We start from the raw sequence: 20,349 nt of genomic DNA on the forward strand, positions 1-20,349 counted from the left end.
GATGACGTAATCGCGCTCACCACGCGGTGACGTCAGCACAGGTCCTGCTGAATGAAGATAGAATCTTACGTCATCAAAGGTCCTTTTGCAGGTCCTGAAAGAAGAAGAAAGAAGATGATGCCGGCTGCGCGAACAAGCGGATAAGGTTAGTTAATTTTATTTATTTTTTTAACCCCTCATGCCCCATTTTACTAAGCATTCTGTATTGAGAACGCTATTATTTTCCTTTATAACCATGTTATAAGGGAATACAGTAAATTGACTTATCAATTTACTTACATCATCTCCTAGCAACCATTCGTGAAAATCGCACCGCATCCGCACTTGCTTGCGATTTTCACGCATTCCTATTCATTTCTATGGGGCCTGCGTTGCGTGAAAAAGCGCTGAATATAGAACATGCTGCTATTTTCACGCAACGCAAAAGTGATGCGTGAAAATCACTGCTCATGTGAACAGCCCCATTGAAGTGAATGGGTCCGGATTCAGTGCGGGTGCAATGCGTTCACATTGCACCCGCGCGGAATTGTCACCCGTGTGAAAGGGGCCTTATGGAACCAGTCCTTAGATCTAGAAAACCGCCTATTGGCTAGGGATTATCCCATGGGCCTGTTAAATGATGCGTTACAGAGAGCCGAAGCCCGGGTAGCTAGCGCACCCTGGACTTACACAAAGAGGTGGGAGCAGCGATTCCACCCCTGCAGCGGCCCTCCGGACTAAGCCGGGAGAACAAACCTAAAGGCCCTGCGCTGATCCACCTCCGGCCTTGAAAAGGGACAGGAAACACCTGGAGAAGGTAAGAGGGAGGGGGTTTTAACTGCTGATCTCACAGTTGTCTCCTGTCCCTGAGAAGGCGGGGTACCTCCAGGTGGTGCCTCTATGGAGGCGGGGTACCTCCAGGTGGTGCCTCTATGGAGGCGGGGTACCTCCAGGTGGTGCCTCTATGGAGGCGGGGTACCTCCAGGTGGTGCCTCTATGGAGGCGGGGTACCTCCAGGTGGTGCCTCTATGGAGGCGGGGTACCTCCAGGTGGTGCCTCTATGGAGGCGGGGTACCTCCAGGTGGTGCCTCTATGGAGGCGGGGTACCTCCAGGTGGTGCCTCTATGGAGGCGGGGTACCTCCAGGTGGTGCCTCTATGGAGGCGTGGGAAAAAAATATTTTTAGCTCAAAATAAGTAAAATACAATTTTAAAAAAATGCCTCGAAAGGTGTCCATAGCCTTTAGAATCTGCAGCATGTTACCAGTCAGTGCTAGGGACGCGTCTTATTGACAAAGGGCCTGGCAATGCAGGGCTGTCACTTTATTCATTTGTTTCCAGGAGGAGTAAAAGAGTATTGGCTCTAGAGTTGTTGCGATACCAAATTTTTGATTCGGTTTCGATACCATGAAAAAGTATTGCGATACTCGATACTACGCGAATAAATAAACCAAAAAAGCCACGTGCATTCCGCATTTTTAAAAATGGCGAATCGCGCAGTTTTTATTTATTTTTTCTGTTCCGGCGTTCACCGCATAGATTTTTTTTATATTTTAATAGTTTGGACTTTTCTGACGTGGCGATATGTTTATTATTTATACATTTTATATGTGAAATTAGGAAAAGGGGGTGATTCATACTTAATATTTTGGTGGGGGGGGGGTTCCTTTTTCTTTTTTTTACACTTTTTATTTAAAGGGCTTCTGTCACCCCACTAAACTCACTTTTTTTTTGTATACTTATAATCCCTATACTGCGATATATCTATACATTATGTTATTAATCATTTTCGTTCAGTAAATATGTCAAAAAACTTACTTTTATAATATGCTAATTACCTGTCTACCAGCAAGTAGGGCGTCTACTTGCTGGTAGCAGCCGCAAAAAACCGCCCCCTCCTCCTGTTGATTGACAGGGCCAGCCGCGATCTCCTCCTCCGACTGGCCCTGTCAGCATTTCAAAAATCGCGCGCCTGTGTCGATTCGGCGCAGGCGCTCTGAGATAAGGAGGCTCGCCTCCTCAGAACTCCCTCAGTGCGCCTGCGGCGATGACGTCACTGAAAGAGAAGACGTCATCAGCGCAGGCGCACTGAGGGAGTGCTGAGGAGGCGAGCCTCCTTATCTCAGACCGCCTGCGCCGAATCAACACAGGCGCGCGATTTTTGAAATGCTGACAGGGCCAGTCGGAGGAGGAGATCGTGTCTGATAGATCTCTATCAGGGTGAATTGGACTTCACACTGTTCCTGCTGCTCTGTGCACACAGCATCAGGGATGTTACCATGGCAGCCAGGGTTTGAGTAGCGTCCTGGCTGCCATGGTAACCGATCGGAGCCCCAGGCTTACACTGCTGGGGCTCCGATCAGAAGCTACCACTGCACCACCAATGAGGGGGAGGGGAGAGGACCCTGTGGCCACTGCCACCAATGTTTTTAATACTGGGAGGTTGAGAGCGGCCGGCGCACTGTGCCACAGATGATTTTAATGGGATGGAGGGTTGAGGGGGGGCACACTGCACCACCAATGATAATTACCCCTTAATACTAGAGGCAGGTACTGGCAGATCAGCGGCAGTTAACCCCTCAGGTGCCACACCTGAGGGGTTAACTGCCGCTGATCGCAGCTCCCTCTCAGGGGCAGGGTGCCGGCAATGCGATTCTGCTCCCGGCACCCGCCTCCTGTGTTATGTGTTAAAGTCTACTTTTCCTGGGTCCAGACTTTAAGTATTAGGCTACACAGAGCGGCGCCCAGCGATGTCCCAGCACTCACCATTATTCCTGGGCGCCTCTCCGTTCGCCTGCTGTGCCCCATTACTGCTCCATATGCGAATTATTATCGGAGTAATGGGGAGGAGACATCAGCTTCACTAGTGGGCGTTCCTTCTCCCTGGCTGTAGCGCTGTCCAATCGCAGCGCAGGAAGAAGGAACGCCCACTAGAGAAGCTGATGTCTCCTCCCCATCGCTCCGATAGTAATCAGCATGTGGAACAGGAGAGGAGACAGTAATGGGGCACAGCGGGCGAACGGAGCGGCGCCCAGGAATAATGGTGAGTGCTGGGACATCGCTGGGCGCCGCTCTGTGTAGGAAAAGCTGTATCATTGGCGCAGTGCGCCCGCCCCTCCTCCGCCCCTCTCTTCTCATTGGTGGCAGTGGCAGCACAGGAGAGGGAGGAGGGAGGACAGCTTCCTTCTCCCCGTGCTGCTGAGGGAACATGAGCGCGCCGACAGCAGTGCGCTCATGTTCAGAGATACTAGACTGCGCAGAGTATCGAAAAAGTTTAAATCCCGGTATCGTATCAATACTGGGACAAAAGTATCGATTGGGTATCAAAATTTCGATACCTGCAACAACCCTAATTGGCTCAATGCAGGATTCTACATAAAAACAACGAGAAGTTCAAGAATGGACTAAGCCCGACATGTGAGGAGAGAATCCGGTCACAGATGCATCTACAAATCCAGCAGGCTGTTCCTTTAAATGGATCCGGCCTAGCCAGATAACGCCGCACATGGCCGGATCCCCAATGACTATAATGGTATTCTGGCTGCCTTCAGGTGAAACGCTGGCTTTCGAATGGGCGCACACCATTTTTGTCTGTCCAAAACCGGAAAGCAGCCAATAAGGATCTGGCCGTGCGCGCCATTATCCAACTAGGGCGCATCCGGTCAATTCCGGCAGGCTGTTTATAAAATTAGGTAAGGAGAAAGCATGTAACACGAGGGCCGGTACTTACGGACTGAGATCCACCGTTCACAGCGGAGGTCCGGCCTTCCCGCTCATCGTCCACTCGCGCTTTCTTCCCGGGCGTACCCTGGGGGTGACTCGACTCCTTTCTTTTCACCATTGCTCATTTAGCAATAAAAACGGCTATAAAAATATCTGCAAATGATAAGAGCACAAGGGGTTACTGCCGACGGCTTCCTCCTGGGTACAGGCCAGCTCGCAAGCACGCGCCATACGCACTTTTCTCAAACACAGCATCAGATCCAAAATGAAAGGAAGCCTTCATGTACCTCCTACCTGCCGGACCGGTTCTGAACACTGGTGAATAAAGCAAGCGGCGAGCGCTATGCAAGTAGGAAGTGTAATCCTGCCACGTGTCTCAGCAGCGCCCCCTTCCCCCAGCTGCAGGTCCTACCCACAACGTCCCTGTACTAGTAGATCTTCATCCCCCCCTAGTACTAGCAGCAGAACCCAGGTTCCTCATCCTGCCCATAACAGCCCCAGTACCAGTAGATTGTCTTCCCTCCCCTTTCTCTCTAGTAGAGAGAGCAGCAGGGTCCCCATTAAACAGGGTCTCCGACTCCCCCCCGCCAGACAGCGTACACTCCGCTCCCACACAGCGCCCTCTGCTGGCAGCTACACCTCATTCCATAGGCTCTTTTCACACTGGGCTATGCAGTCTGCTGTGCGGCATCTATCTACGTTTCTACTGGATGGGACCCCTGCCGGCGGCACAGCAGAGGCCACAATGACAGTATTTAGGCCCCTGTGGGTCAGTTTAATGTCTGTAGCGGCTGCTTTTGCGGTGCATGTAGTAAATGATGGCTGCTGCAGGCGCTCGCTGTGACCACATGGTGTCATCGGTGACAGCGCCACCCAGCTGCCAAATGCAGGGAGGAAGACCCAGTCTCCAGGGCGGTATTTTTCTTGTAGCCCTGGCAGTAGTACGTCAGATAGCACGAAACCAGCGCCCACCACACTGCTGCAAAACTACAACTCCCAGCATCACCTGACCTCTAACAAGGCTCCGAATCTGCTGCAGTCAAGGAAACCGGCATCTCAGCGCCCAGAACCTCTGCGAACATTACATGGCAGGAGCGGACTTAAAGGGGCGGTTCAATGTAATGTAAGGACAAGCTTCTTAAAGGGATTGGCGACTTTCTTCAAACTCCCAGACCCCTCAGGTCTTACCGTAGCAGCCTGTTGTCCAGCTTCACCCCTGCCCGGGATGCTCAGGAGCTACAGCCCATACAGTTCTTTTTTTTTTCTTTTTAAAGGGGTTTTCCATTAGTATTAAATTTTTCCATATATGGCACACAATGGGTTAAAAATCATTTCAAAAATTGAATAAAACTAGGCAATCATTGAAGTGGGTGACCAGTGCGCCCAGTGACTGACTCAGCGGGCATCGTATGGGGAGGCGGGGCCAGAATGACAGCGGTGGGCAATGGGGCGGGGAAAGTTTTTTTTTTTTAACATATTTTGGGGCACAGATAAAAATCTAATAAGGAGGTTTGTTCTTTATAACATTGAAAGTTCCGCAGTTTTCTTATATTATTTGTGTTTCCATTTTCCACAGCTCTGCTTGCCTGTCAGTGAATTGAAACCTTATTTGGACCCAAAGCTTGCACAAGTCACTGTGACCCTGATGTTCAGTCTGCGGATGTCAACAGTGAAGGTTTCCATTCACTGACAGCAAGCAGAGAGGTTGATAAAGTGTGGAGAGAGGCGGTCGCGCGTTTCTTGATCGGTTTCCATTCAGGTCTGTGGGGCCGGTAACGCTCGGTCTGGGGTCCCCGCAGATGACGGAAACCCGCCTTTCCCGTTATAACATAAGCCGGGGCTGCCTCCGCTATAACGAGCAGCAGCCCGGGGGACCGCTCACCTCCACTTCCGGCTCCAGGGCGCCGCCGTCTGTCACCGTCACACGCGACCGCCGCGGCTCCACAGCAACTCCAAAACTTGCCACAGACCGCGGGAGACCAAGCCCCGCCCACCCTCAGCCGCCAATCAGCCGGAAGCACGTCATCAGCGCTGCCAGGCAGTGTCCAGTCGCTAGAGGGTGAACCCTGCGGTCTCTACGTGTCCCCAGAACCGGGAGACATGTTTCTGGAGTCCTAGTGCTTCACCTGGAGGAACTGAGCCCGTACATTCTAGGCAATGGGGTTAGCAACCTCCGTGGTGAAACTAGTAACTACATCTCCCAGCATGCACACTTGCTTGGATATTCTCGGTATTCCCATAGAACTGAACTGAGCATGCTGGGAGTTGTAGTTTCACCACAGCTGGAGTGCCGAAGGTTGCTGACACCGGTTCCCTTGCCCCCAATAATACGTTTTTTTTTTTTGGGGGGGGGGGGGGGGTGTAGATTAGATATATGACAGACAGATCATTATGGGATAGATAGATGGATGGAGTCATGCCTGCTGATGACTGCAGTCTGCACAGTCCTGCTTATACATACATATCTCAGCAGGAGGGTGAACCATAGGAATCTAATAGAGCAGTTTCACGTTACGTCATTCCTGTCATGTGACGTCTGCCGGAAGTCGAGCTGCTTTGTGATAGGAGCTTTACAATTCAAGTTAGTAGGCGGGAAATGGTGTGTGCACGGTGATGACAATGCCGGGGACGGGCGGAGGACAGCTGTAGGGCTCACACTGTGTCATTACCAGGTGAGACCATGGCATTGCTGAGGAGTGGGGGCTACTAAGCGCTGATGGTATTATTCTTCAGGGGCTCATTTGCATATTAATTATCCAGGCATTTATTATTCCTGTACAGAAGAAGGAGCATTTATAAAAGTCACTCTATGAAGACCCTGAGTGAAGCTCCTCCCTTGGGGAAATTGCATAAGTAGCAATTTCCTAATACAGTCTGATTATTAGAACTATTACTTTTTTTTAAGCAGAGGAGTCATCTGATAACCCTAAGGGTGTCCAGAGCCCAGGGGTCCATTCTTCAGTTTTTGGATAATCCCAGAGACCCCAATACTCCTTCCCCCTCCCCTCTGTTGCAGGTATTCCAATATGGCAGATTGCCTGCATCCTTTCCCCACATTTAAAAATGTTAAAGGGGTTGTCTTATGTAGATAACTGCTTTCATAGTGATGTTATAGGGGATTCCTGCGTGGGACCTTTAAGAGCATAAATGGAGAGAAAGCTTTCCCTGCGAAAATCGGCTGTAATATAAAAGGGGATGTTGTTGATGCTCTAACCCCTTTAAGGCCCCTTTCAGACAAGCGGGTGTCACGCTGCGTACTTAGAGCGCAGCACCCGTCCTGACCTCCCAGCACTGCCCGGGGTCAAATAACACTATATTGATTTTTGATGCTATGTAACCCTTACAGTTCTGGAATGTATTGGATAACACTGACAGCCAGTACATTCCAGACCTTTCAGGGTTACATAGCATCATAAATCAATATAATGATATGTGACCCCGGCAGTGCTGGGAGGTCAGGACGGGTGCTGCGAGTCCGCAGCGTGACACCCGCTCGCCTGAAAGGGGTTCTACCAGATTTCACCATTGATGAGCTATCTGTAGGATGCATATCAGATGGGCTGGGGTCCTGCATCCTGCACCTCCACCCACCGATCAGCTGTTTGGAAGTAGCTCTGGCACGAGGCAGCCATGTCCATTATGTAGTATACAGAGCTGGTGATTGCAGTGCCGCTCCCATTCTCCAGTTTTATGTCCCAGTTTTTAGACATTTTCCCAATAGAGAGAAAATCTGCAGCTGCACCCCCCTCCTTCCCTTCCTGTATAGTTTCTACATCTAGACAGATGTTTGGCAGATTGACAGTACGGTATGTTCACACATGGAGGATGCACTTTGGATTTGCCATCCTGGATTTTCGTGCTACAGATCTACAGCCTTGTGCCACGGGCCGCTTCCTGGGACCCTAAAGATGACCCGAGTACCCAGGTGTAGGAATGGGCCAGTGGTATAGGGTGGCCCAAAATGTCCCTCAATGTTTTCTGTCACGGTGCTCCTACCTGGATATGACTGAACCCCAGGCGTTGGCTCCGAAGCAGCAAATAGGGGGGTATAGTTGAGGCGTTTGTAGAATTGAGTCCAGACCTTGTGATGAAGTTGAATAGCAGCTTTACTTTGGAAAACGATCATCAGAAACTATCTTCAAACTTTGTCTTGGTCCCAGCAGGCTTTAGCATCAAAACTCTGGCAGGCAAACTCAACTCTGCTACATCTGTTGCTCTCTGGCTCTGCTGTGCTTACAGGATAACTGTATGACTCCGCTAATTAGCTGTATACTGCAACTTCTCTCTGTAGTCTGTCTCTTAAGTTATACCAGGGAACTTTCTTCCTGGCTTCTGAGGCTCTAAGCTTTGGCCTCCATGTCCAGCTGAGCTGAAGGTGCTCTAGCTGGCTTGGACATGGGCACGTCCCGCAGTAACGTGCCCAGCACTTGCTTCCTTCCCCTAGCAGGGGGTAAGCTAGACTGCAGCTTAACTGGTCCCCACCCTTCCTGCAGGAAGTGGGACTCGCCCACTCCTGCACAGAGGGGGTTAGAATGGAATGGAACCTGTAGCTCTGCCATGTTTGCTGCCACCTGCTGGTGAACCAGGCACATTACACGTGAACATAACCAGTTGCATAGAAATAGATATGCACATTATACAGGACCTGGAAATAAATGCATAGATGATGTGATATGCGCTTACACAGATAGAAGCAGGGCGTAGGACTGGTAATGCCACGCTGGGGCGTTACACTTTTACCGTCCCAGCAAAGTGGACAGGATTTTAAGGAATCTCATCCACTAAACTGACCTGCAGTCGAGATGTGAAATCTGCAGCATGTCAATTTAGGCCTCGATTACATTTCCCTGTTGGTGTCACATCAGTGGAAAAAAAAAGCGTACGTGTCTCATCCTTGAAGATGTCCGTGAAGGATCCGCGTGTCCGTTTTTTACCATCCATGTGTCATCCATAATTCACTGATGTTGCACAGCTGAAAATTAATTTCCAAAGAATCTCCTATTAGTCTATATTGAAAAACGGACGCAACACGAATGTGTGTCAGTGATTTTCACGGACCCGTAGACTTTCAATAGGCGTGCTTGGTCACGGGTCAGTAGTGGATGTCCAGGTGAACAGACACATTTAAATCAATCGGGTAGGTGTGCTGTCCACAGAAAATGTAGAAAGCACACGTCCGTGAAAAACGGAATTGTGAACGAGGCCTTATACTGCGGATTTCTCCCTTTCTCAAGCCTCATTCACAGGTCAGTGATTCACGGACGTGTGCTGTACGTGTTCTCCGCGGACAGCACGTGTACCCATTCGTTTTAATGTGTGTATTCACACATCCGTGTTTTAGCACGGATGCATGCTTTGTTTTGTCCGTTAGCACAGAGGCGTGCTCTATTATGGTCTATGGGTCCGTGAAAACCACGGATGCAACATGGATGTTATTCGTCTTTCATCCGTATTTCACGGAGGATTAGGAAGAAATGCTTTTAAAGTTAATTTTCAGCTGCACAGTGTCCGTGAAACACGGATGACGCATGGACAGCAAAAAAAAAAGTACACACCGACCGCACACGGATACTTCATGGAGCCATCACTGACCACCTTTTCACGGATTTGGACACGGACGGGTGAGAGGTGCAATCCACAGCTGTTTCAATGGCACAGTCCTCTTGTAATACATGCGTTTTTTTGGTCACTGTTTTACCTGAAGGTCCCTCCACACGTGGCTGAACATACAGTGGAGAAGTCCGCTGTGGATTTTGCCGTAGATCTCCCCAAGTCTCTGTTCTCACACGGCACAGTATCCACGTCCTATTGCTTTCAATGGGAGGCTGCACGGTGACAAAAAAGGTACAACTACATTGCAACATGTATTGTAAAGAGAGTCTGTGGTGTCGCGCTGCGTCATACTGCGACACGACCAATTTGAATGGGTTTTTTGCTACTTCACAGTCGCAGCGCAACGCCATAGACTATGATTACAATACATGTCGCGGTGTGGCCCTAGCCTAAAGGACACTTCCGGTGAATGAGGCCCAGTGACGGAGATCCACGGCACGGTGCCGATTTTCTGCAGTAGAAATACTCTCGGCATCCACTAGATTGTAGGGTAATGTGGGCCTCTTTGGACAGGTGCACTTTAAATAGGTTTTCTGGGATATTTAACTGATGACCTACCCTCAGGATAAGTCATCAGTATCTGGGGTCCGACACCCAGGACCTCCACCGATCAGCTGTTTGAGAAGACGCCTTTTCCTAGCCCATGTGACGATGAATGTGACGTCGGCGCAGCTCAATGAATGGGGCTGAGATGCGAAACAAAGCACAACCGCTATACAATGTACGGTGGTGAGCTGAGAGAAGGTTGTGGCGCTACTGCGAGCACCGGTGCTTTCTCAAACAGCTGATTAGCGGGGATCCCGGGTGTCGGATCCTTACCGATCCAGAGGATAGGTCATCAGTCTAAAAATCTCGGAAGACCCCCCCCCCTTAAAGGGTTAAAAAGTCTGGCCACAATAGAACCATTTTTCAGTGTGAGCGGGGTTCTGCTCCGTAATGTCGCTCTTCTGGGTTCACAGTCTGATACTCGGTGCTCTTCATGTTTAGGGGACCGGGTGTGGATGTAGCGAAGCACCATGGGGGTCCACGAGCTGTGGCCGATCCTGGAGCCAGTGAAGAAGCACGTCCCGTTACAGAGTCTCGCTGGGAAGACCCTCGCTGTGGATTTGAGCATTTGGGTTTGTGAAGCGCAATCTGTGAAGCAAATGGTCGGCGTTGTAGCCAAACCTCATCTCAGGTGAGTGTCCTAACAGGAGACAGATCCAGAAGCCTTAAGGGTACTTTCACACTAGCGTTTTTCTTTTCCGGCATATAGTTCCGTCACAGGGGCTCTATACCAGAAAAGAACTGATCAGGCATATCCCCATGCATTCTGAATGGAGAGTAATCCGCTCAGGATGCATCAGGATGTCTTCAGTTCAGTCGTTTTGACTGATCAGGCAAAAGATAAAACCGCAGCATGCTACGGTTTTATCTCCGGCGAAAAAAACTGAAGACTTGCCTGAATGCCGGATCCGGCATTTTTCCCCCATAGGAATGTATTCGTGTCGGATCTGGCATTCAAAATACCGGAATGCCGGATCCGTCCTTCCGGTAAAAATGTGAAAAAAGATACAAGACGGATCCGTCTCACAAATGCTTTCAGTCACATCCAGATCGGCGGATCCGGCGGGCAGTTCCGACGACCGAACTGCCCGCCGGATCACACTGCCGCAAATGTGAAAATAGCCTAAAGGGGTTGTCCCAAGAGGACAACTTATCCCCTATCCACAGTCCCAGCGGACCACCACCAATCACGGGAACAGGGGGCCGTGCTTCCCATTTGAATTGAGCAGCGGTAACGTAGTGGGACCTGCACCCATACTTAGAACGGAGCCCGCAAAGTGCCAGAGGGCGCACGGCCGCCCTCCATAAAATTTTAATGGGACTGCAGAAAATAGCCGAGCGTTGGCTTTGATCTCTCTGGTGTCCGATAGAAGTGAACGGAGCAGTGGCCGCGCTTGTGCAGTGCGCTTCCCATTCATTTCCATGGGACTTCCGAAAACAGCCAAGCGCGGGCCCGAGTGTCCACCTCTGGGACTCGCACCTCTCAGGCGTTAGGGGCATATCCTAGAGAAATGCCCCCTCCCCCAATGTCCAAGATGGGAATACCCCTTTAAGGCTACAGAGTCGCTGGTCGCAGCCAGGCTCGCAGGGGCATCATGACTCACTGAACACTGCTGGATTTTTTGCCACTAGCGTGTCAGGGTCACCGCAAACAGGCGAGACGCGTTGCGATCCCATTAATTTCTATGGGATCAGTGCTAAACTACTATCCTGACTCCGGCCAGTGTAGCCATATCCTTATCTTCTTGCAGTTAACAATGAAAGTTCCCATTGATTGAAAGCAAAGAGGAAAATATAATTGCGGACAAGAATAGGACATGTTCTATTTTTTTCGGGAGCCGCGGACCGGAAGATCGGGGCCACACTCTGGAAATACGGATGCGGAGAGCCCATAGAGAATGAATGGGTCCGCACTTGCGGACGTGTGCAATGAATACGCTCGGATCTGCCAGTAAAGTCTGATGGGGAAGGGGCGTCTGACCACTAATCTCTGACTTGCCACATGTTCAGCCATTATACTCCATAATTGATTGGCGGTGGGGGGTCACATTGGTCAGACCCCCTCCTCCTGGCCATTAGTGGCTTGCCATAGCGATGTGCTACCAATATCTCTGCAGATTGGAGATTTATCAAAATGGGTGTAAAGGAAAAGTGGCTTAGTTGCCCATAGCAACCAATCAGAATCCACCGTTCATTTTCCAAAGGAGCTCTGGAAAATGAAAGGTGGAATCTGATTGGTTGCTATGGGCAACTAAGCCATTTTTCCTTTACACCCATTTTGAAAAATCTACCCCAACTGGTGAGGGGGCATCTTGGTCGTGGTGTGCTATATCGCTTCCATACCTCCTGACCACCTCTCTGTTTACTGCCTAAATGGAGGGTCGGGGGACCTCTAGTCCCACCTCTGAGACCCTCACCGATCAGACCTAATACTGCTGATAAAGGTCTAAGATGGGAATGCTCCGTCTATTGTTCCCTGTAAGCAGGGGAGCGGTTGGTGGTAAGGCTCTTCGGTTTTCTGTAATTGGGACCCATATCGTATTGTGTTTTTCCCCAGGAACCTTTTCTTCCGCGTCTCCTCATTGAATTCAATGGGTGTGAAGTTGGTGTTTGTCACTGAGGGCGAAGCTCCGAAGGTTAAAGCGGACACCATGAACAAGAGGAATAAGATGAGGTACGGCGCCTCGAAGAAAATCGCCCCTGCAAGACCAGGACGCTCCTACTTCAAGTCAGTTCTGAAAGAGGTAAGTGTCCATCAGCCATTAGATGTGCTCATGAAAGTCAAGGATTCCTCTAGACCAGTGGTCTCCATCCTTCTAGATGTTGGCTGCCCAGACCATGCTGGGAGTTGTAGTTTTGCAGCATCTGGAGTAGGGGTGGGCTATATATGCGATATGCACGATATGAATCTGTGCAACGATACAGATTTTGTCCATATCGCATATATAGCCGGACCGCGATATGACCACGGAGCGTTAGTGAATTGAAGAAGCTTCTCACAGCTCCGTGGCTCCCGACTCCGCACCGCGCTGTACTGGAGTGGCCAGGGCCTGGCGTGCACACAGCGTCAGCCCGCTGTGTGACGTCAGGTCCCGCCCAATGCATGCTGGGAAGAGGACGCGGCACCTGCGGACTGCGATTATTCTGGGGGGGAAGGGGGGCTGATGGCACTGGCTCTGGGGGACAAGGGCATGGCAAATGCCTTGGGGCTGATGGCACTGGCTCTGGGGGACATGTCTGATGGCAGTTTTGTAATTTGTATTTTTTGTATACATACAGAAGAAAATAATATATCGCAATATATATCGCACATGCTTCAAATTATATCGCAATATAGATTTTAGGCCATATCGCCCACCCCTAAATTCTGGAGGGTCACAGGTCAGAGATCACTGCTCTAGATTCTGTGCATTGACCTTGAGTATTTTTACATTTATTTTTTTCCTTTCTCGTAACCACTTTTTACATTATTCCTACCACTTCACCACCCTAGACCACCGTGGATGTAGCCATTAAAAGGACTGTGAGGCATACACAACAGCACACAGAGTGGTCAGGTTGTCGAGGCAGCTGTCCAACACTCAACAAATTTCGTGCCGGGTCCCATTCTAATTAACGAGACCTATGCATGATACTCCCTGGCATCCTGACCATCTTGATAACCACATTGATGCCCCAGACCACCACAGGTTATACCACTGCACTGTACCAGCAGCATTATCTATGAACGGCTCTTTATAAGGGGCACTCGGCTGACACTATTGTTTGCATGGTGCAGTAGGCACTGCTGCTGGTGTATGGGTGGTAATACTATATACAGGGAGAGCTGTGATGGCTATGGCGGCATTATTTGAGTATTTTGATGACGTTGTTATTGGGGGGGAAACTCTTGGTATTGTTATTAAAGGGGTTGTTCAGGATTAGAAAAAACATGGTTGCTGTCTTCCAAAAACAGCACCACCCCTGTCCACAGGTTGTTTGCAGTATTGCAGCTCTGCCCCATTGAATTCATTGGAGCGGAGCTGCAATACCAGATACAACCCATGGACAGGGGTGGTGCTATTTTTGGAAGAAAGCAGCCATGTTTTCTAATTTTGGACAATGCCCACTCTAATACAATTACAAAAACTTCATATGAACGCATACTGCTCATAGATGTCCACGGCATGCAAAACCCTATGCAATGTCTTTATATAGAAAAGTCCCACCTGTCAGATCCAAATAACTCTCTGGAGTGCAGAAAAACACGATCCCCCTCACACAGCCTGGCCAATACTGTCCCGTCATACGAGGCGGGGTATGTCTTTAGCTGCACAGAAAGATGGCGCCGCAGCATCGCGGGAGACTGTAAGGAGGCTGCTTATATTAAAGGCTTTATTAAACTCCCATTTAAAAAGTGCTTATCTTGAAAAAACGATATTCCACTCCTTACAATGGCCCGGCCCAGGGTTTCGCCCTTCCAGCTTAGTCCGGGGGCTAGGATATGCCCTCATTTGATAGGTACGGGTCCAATAGGCAACTATCAATCTCCTAAACTGAGCCGTCAAAGTGAAGGAGGGTGTACGGCAAATGCGCGGGCGCCCTCCATTAATTTCTATGGGGCCGCCAAAACTAGCAGAGCGCTGGCTTGGCTATTTCTGTCGGCCCCATTGAAGTGAATGGAAGCGGTGGCCACGCATGCGTTGTGCGCCCTCCTTCACTTTGCTGGCTCAGTTTATGAGATAGGTGTGGGTGCCACCTCTGGGACCCGCACCTATCAGACAATGGGGGCACGCCTCGTATGACGGGACAGAATTGGCCAGTCCATGTGAGGGGGATTGCGTTTTTCTGCACAGCGGCGCGACTCTGTGGAGGGCTGAAGCCGTCCATACCTCCTCCGCAGTGAGCGCTGAACTTTTGGATCTGACAGGCAGAACTGTTCTACGTAGGGACATTACATTGGATTTGGTGGGACTTCTATGTGTACAGACTTTTATATACAGTTTTGTACGCCGTGGGTGTCTATATTGTACAATATTGCATTAGTTATGGCTACTGTATGGCAGCATTGTACTTGTACACTATATGGCAACATTATTTCGAGCGCGGGCACTGATTAAGCCTATGTGCCTCATATGTATGACCAGGAACCTACCCCTGGTGATCTTCTCTCCCTGGCCTCTGTCTATAAGGGGCTGTTCACATCATGTTTTCTCGCCCATATTCCTTGGGGGACACAGGAAACCATGGGTATAGCTCTGCTCCCTAGGAGGCGTGACACTAAGTGAAAGCTGTAAGCCCCTCCTCCATCAGCTATACCCCTCAGCCTGGAGAAGAGACTGCCAGTTTTTGCTTAGTGTCCAAGGAGGCAAGACACCCCCTGCTTATGCAGGGTTGTTTTCCTATAATTTTTAATTTTTTGTTTTAATTCGATTTTTTTCTACTTACAGGGACAACAGAGGCGCATTAGACCCCTCTGTTTCTCCCGGGGTTGAGTTGCGCCAGTGCCGGTAATACCGCACTGCCGCCTCCCCCACAGAAGACAAGGTGGACCAGGGCAGCCTCGCTCCCCTGCGTCCCGCCAGCTCAAGGGTCGCCCGCACGCCAAGTCCCTCCCCCGGCTTCCTGCCACTGCGGTGCCAGTAGCTGAAGGGGCGACCCTGCTGGATGGATTGAGGGCGAAGACAGCGTATGGTGAGAGTGGCTGCTCCAGCCTCCCCTTCCTTCCCACTGCTGCTACATCGAGCCCCCCCCCCCCCCCATGGGCATATCTTACCGGCACCTTACCGGGTATCATTTGGGGGGGACTTTGTCAGGGCAAAAATCCACTTTATTAGCGGCAGGGCACGAACTCATAGAAGGGAGGTTCCCTTCAGGGAACGGCTGTAGGCTGGGGGCCGTTTTTCCTTGGCACGAACAGGCGCCATAGCTGGCCGGCACTCATCCAATCTTGGGGGTTAAAATCATTTTGCCGCGCGCGCGCGGCTTTGCGTCTCTTCAGCGCGGCGAGGGGTGGGCGGAGCTTCATAGCGCTCCGCTACTTCCGGTTTCGTCGGGCTCCACATCGCATACTGCGTGGAATCCTCTCTACGTCCGATCCTGAAGCTGTTCATCCCCGTGCCGGCTGCCTCCCCTCCACAGCCTCCTTCTGTCTGCTTCCCTTGCTGCTGCCGCTTGCAGGGTCTGGTAGGACTGTTAACCCCCTCCGTGCCAGTACTGTTGTTGGGTGTAATCTCCGTTCCTTTTGCCCTGGGGTCTCCCATAAGGCAACATTTCCACCATGTCAGACCCTTCTGCAGCTGCCAAGCCTTGGTACCATGCCTGTACTGCTTGTAGGGAACCCTTTCCCCGGGGGCAGTCTGATCCGCACTGTCCTGCATGCCGAGCTCCACCGCAGCCTCAGTCGCCCGCTGTGTCGCTCCCTGCTTCCTCTGACCCGCCTGACTGGGCTAGATCCCTGTCCCAGGCCGTGGAAAGCCTCACTCATGTTGTGGGCCGCCTAATAGACAGGCCACCTACCCCGCAGGACGCTACTTTTACTGTCGCGCCCTCCGGGTCCACCGCTTCTGCCGCTGCAGCGGGTTCACTCCCTCTTAGTGACCCCTCCCGAGCTAGGCACTCTCAGAAGCGTCTTAGAGTAGAGCGAGCCTCCTCCTCGGATGCCTCCCTCTCCCCGCCACGCGTGCGCACCCAGACGAGCCTCTCCTCTCCAAAGGATTCGCTCTCTGAAGGTGAATTGGCGGTTTCAGATTTGGAAATGGACTCGGCCCTGCCGTCCAAGCTAGCCTCAGCGATGAGTCAACTCATCTCGGATATTCGTGACACCTTTAAGGTGCAGGATGACCCCCCTAGCTCTGACGCAGCTAGCGTCTCCTTTATCAGACCCAGGCAGGCCTCAAAAGTCTTTCCAATCCACTCTGATTTCTCCTCCGTGGTGTCTAAGGCTTGGGCTCGCCCGGACGCCCGTTTTGTCAATCCCAAGAAGCTGGACATTTGCTATCCATTTCCAGCCGATGTCGTGGCCACCTGGTCGTCCCCACCCAAGGTGGACCCCCCTGTGGCCCGTCTGTCAAAAAACACGGCCATCCCTGTTCCCGACGGGTCCTCTCTTCAGTCAGCGGAGGACCGTCGCATGGAGACCCTTTCCAAGGGCATTTTTGCTGCCTCCGGTTCTGCTCTCAGACCGGTTTTTGCCTCTGCTTGGGCAGGTAAAGCAATCTCTGCTTGGGGTGCGCAGCTGGAACAGGAGTTGGACTCGGACGTCCCCATCCAGGACCTACGTTCCTTGGCCCAGCTTATTATTCGGGCCGGGAATTTTGTTTGTGAGGCCTCCCTTGATGCGGGAGCCCTTATTGCACGCTCCTCCGCCCTGGCGGTTTCCGTCAGGAGGGAGCTCTGGCTGAAAGTTTGGAAAGCGGACGCTGCCTCCAAACGTTCCTTGGCGGGGCTACCGTTTGCGGGTTCCCGCCTTTTCGGGGTCCGCCTAGACGAGCTTATTTCAGAGGCCACGGGTGGTAAAAGCACCCATCTCCCTCAACCCCAAGCCAGGGGCGCCCCCCGCGGACGCCCCGGTGCGTCTCGTTTTCGGTCCTCCCGCAGGACCTCTGGGGCTCCCCCCGCAGCTGCCGCTTCGGCCCCTCCCCAGGATAAACGTAGGAAGCCGTTTTTTCGGGCACAGCCCTCCTGGCGCAGGCCGCAGGCTGCCCGCACACCCGCAGCAAAGCAATCCTCTGCCTGAAGGCGCGCCCCCACCCACCCGGGTGGGGGGCCGGCTCCTCCTTTTCAGGGACATCTGGATGGCTCACATCTCCGACGCCTGGGCTCTCGAAATTGTGTCCTCAGGATACAAAATCGAATTTGCGTCTTTCCCTCCAGATCGGTTCTTTCGCTCCCGCCCCCCGCGGGACCCGAAAAGCGCGGCTGCGTTCTCCGCGGCTGTTCAAGCCTTACTGGACAGAGGGGTGATTACCCCCGTTCCTCTAGAGGAAAGGTTCCAAGGGTTCTATTCGAACCTCTTTGTTGTTCCCAAGAAGGGAGGTTCGGTGCGGCCCATTTTGGACCTCAAAAAGCTCAACCGTTTTCTCTTCCTTCGACGGTTTCGGATGGAGTCCCTCCGTTCCGCGGTGGCTTCCCTGGAGCAGGGAGATTTCATGTCTTCCATCGATATACAGGATGCCTACCTCCATGTTCCGGTAGCCCGGTGTCACCATCGCTTCCTCCGATTCGCCGTGGGGGACCTCCACTTCCAGTTTGTCGCCCTTCCCTTTGGGCTGGCAACAGCCCCCCGGGTGTTCACCAAGGTCCTGGCCCCGGTTTTGGCCTTACTCCGTTCCAGGGGTGTTTTTCTGCTACCATACTTGGACGATATCCTCATCAAGGCTCCGTCCCTTTCTCAAGCGGTTGCCAGCGTGGATCTCACTCTAGAGACTCTGACGAGGTTCGGTTGGGTCATCAACTTCCCCAAGTCCTCCCTTCCCCCCTCCAGACAACTGGTCTTCCTGGGAATGCTTTTAGACACGGGAGCGGCGGAAGTACGTCTTCCCTCGGAAAAACGTCTGATCCTCCGTGGGGCGGTTCGGGGTCTCCTTCTCCACCGTCGACCGTCCTTCCGCTTCTGCATGCGGGTCTTGGGGCAGATGGTTGCCTGCTTCGAGGCGATCCCGTTTGCGCAGTTTCACTCCCGCCCTCTCCAACGGGCGATCCTCTCCTCCTGGGACAAATCGCCGCAGTCTCTGGATCATCCCTTCCATCTATCGCCTCCGGTGAGGTCATCTCTCCGCTGGTGGTTACAGTCCCCTCTTCTGGGCAGGTCTTTTCTGCCACTCAACTGGTTGGTGGTTACAACCGATGCCAGTCTCTTGGGCTGGGGAGGCGTGTTTCCTCCCCGATCCGTCCAGGGCATTTGGTCTCCATCGGAGTCCAAACTCTCGATCAATGTCCTGGAGCTGAGAGCGGCCCTTTTGTCTCTACGACACTGGACTCATCTGTTGAAGGGTCATCCAGTTCGTGTACAATCGGACAACGCCACGGCTGTGGCGTACATAAACCACCAGGGGGGCACTCGCAGCGCTGCTGCAATGAGGGAGGTCTCCAGCATTCTCCGTTGGGCGGAAGCCCACGTCCCGGCCCTATCGGCAATTTTTATTCCAGGGGTGGACAATTGGGCGGCGGACTTCCTCAGTCGCACCACTGTCGACCCCGGCGAGGGGTCTCTTCACCCGGAGGTATTCGAGGCCATTTGCCTTCGTTGGGGCATACCGGACGTGGACCTCATGGCCTCCAAGTTCAATCACAAGGTCCCCGCCTATCTGTCCAGGGCCAGGGATCCGGGAGCTTGCGGAGCCGACGCCCTCGTTCTTCCTTGGCGAGGCTTCGCGCGTCCATACATATTCCCTCCCATCCCACTCCTGCCCAAGGTCCTTCGGAAGATCGCGGCGGAAGGCGTCTCGGTGATTCTGGTCGCTCCGGACTGGCCCCGCCGGTCTTGGTATGCCGACCTCATGCTGCTCCTGGCAGACGCGCCCTGGCCGCTGCCCGCCAGGGAAGATCTTCTCTCTCAGGGACCGATCTTCCACCCGCGTTTAAGGTCCCTACGTTTGACGGCGTGGTTGTTGAGACCACCGTCCTGACACGTAGGGGTTTTTCTGCGGACGTCGTCCGCACCATGATCCGCGCCCGTAAGCCGTCCTCTTCTAGGATCTATTATAGGACCTGGAGGACCTATTTGGGGTTCTGTGCCGATCTAGGGATTCCTCCGCTCCGCTTTTCTCTCCCCACCGTTTTGTCCTTCCTGCAGAGCGGACTTGCCCAAGGTCTGGGTCTTAGTTCTTTGAAGGGTCAGGTGTCTGCGCTGTCCATTTTGTTTCAGCGCCCACTGGCCCCCCTTGGTCCTGTCAAGACCTTCCTTCAGGGCGTGGCTCACGCGGTTCCCCCGTACCGGCCTCCGGTACCGCCCTGGGACCTGAACCTGGTTCTCTCAGCGCTCCAGGCTTCTCCTTTCGAGCCTCTGCGGACGGTTTCCTTGCGACTTCTGTCCTGCAAGGTTATTTTCCTTGTAGCAGTCACCTCTCTTCGGAGGGTGTCCGAATTGGCTGCACTCTCCTGTCTGGAACCTTTCCTAGTGTTCCACCAGGACAAGGTAGTTCTTCGTCCGGTCCCTTCCTTCCTTCCTAAGGTGGTCTCCGCCTTTCATCTGAACGAGGACATCGTTCTCCCCTCTTTGTGTCCTTCCCCTTCCCACCCTAGGGAGAGGGAACTTCATCGCCTGGACGTTGTCAGGGCGCTCAAGGCTTACCTGGAGGTAACCGGCTCTTTCAGGCGTACTGACTCGCTCTTTGTGGTTCCGGAGGGGTCGCGCAGAGGGTTGGCGGCATCCAAAGTTGCTATCGCCCGTTTTGTCAAGATGGCTGTTACTGAGGCTTATCTCGCCAAGGGCAAGGTTCCGCCCCTCGGTGTTACCGCTCATTCCACTAGAGCGGTCGGGGCTTCCTGGGCTCAGAGAAATCGGGCTT

The 20,349-nt window shown here is 52.4% G+C and overlaps 2 protein-coding genes across 2 annotated transcripts in view; one reads left to right on the plus strand and one right to left on the minus strand.

The window, feature by feature from the left end:
* Window positions 1–5,696, minus strand: part of SMC6 (structural maintenance of chromosomes 6) — a 69,729-nt gene extending 64,033 nt beyond the window's left edge. The window contains exons 1-2 of the mRNA XM_040427361.1: window positions 5,583–5,696; window positions 3,708–3,853 (exon numbers count right to left, since the gene is read on the minus strand). Of these exons, the coding sequence (XP_040283295.1) occupies window positions 3,708–3,818 (111 nt within the window). The 5' untranslated portion in view covers window positions 3,819–3,853; window positions 5,583–5,696. The remainder of the gene's footprint in view (window positions 1–3,707; window positions 3,854–5,582) is intronic.
* A 405-nt stretch (window positions 5,697–6,101) lies between these two features.
* The window catches only part of GEN1 (GEN1 Holliday junction 5' flap endonuclease), a 44,597-nt gene continuing 30,349 nt past the window's right edge, over window positions 6,102–20,349 (plus strand). Inside the window, exons 1-3 of the mRNA XM_040430972.1 lie at window positions 6,102–6,372; window positions 10,301–10,490; window positions 12,417–12,603. Of these exons, the coding sequence (XP_040286906.1) occupies window positions 10,330–10,490; window positions 12,417–12,603 (348 nt within the window). The 5' untranslated portion in view covers window positions 6,102–6,372; window positions 10,301–10,329. The remainder of the gene's footprint in view (window positions 6,373–10,300; window positions 10,491–12,416; window positions 12,604–20,349) is intronic.

The sequence above is a fragment of the Bufo bufo genome, chromosome 4 (assembly GCF_905171765.1).
Source record: "Bufo bufo chromosome 4, aBufBuf1.1, whole genome shotgun sequence".
In the NCBI taxonomy this organism is placed as follows: domain Eukaryota; kingdom Metazoa; phylum Chordata; class Amphibia; order Anura; family Bufonidae; genus Bufo; species Bufo bufo.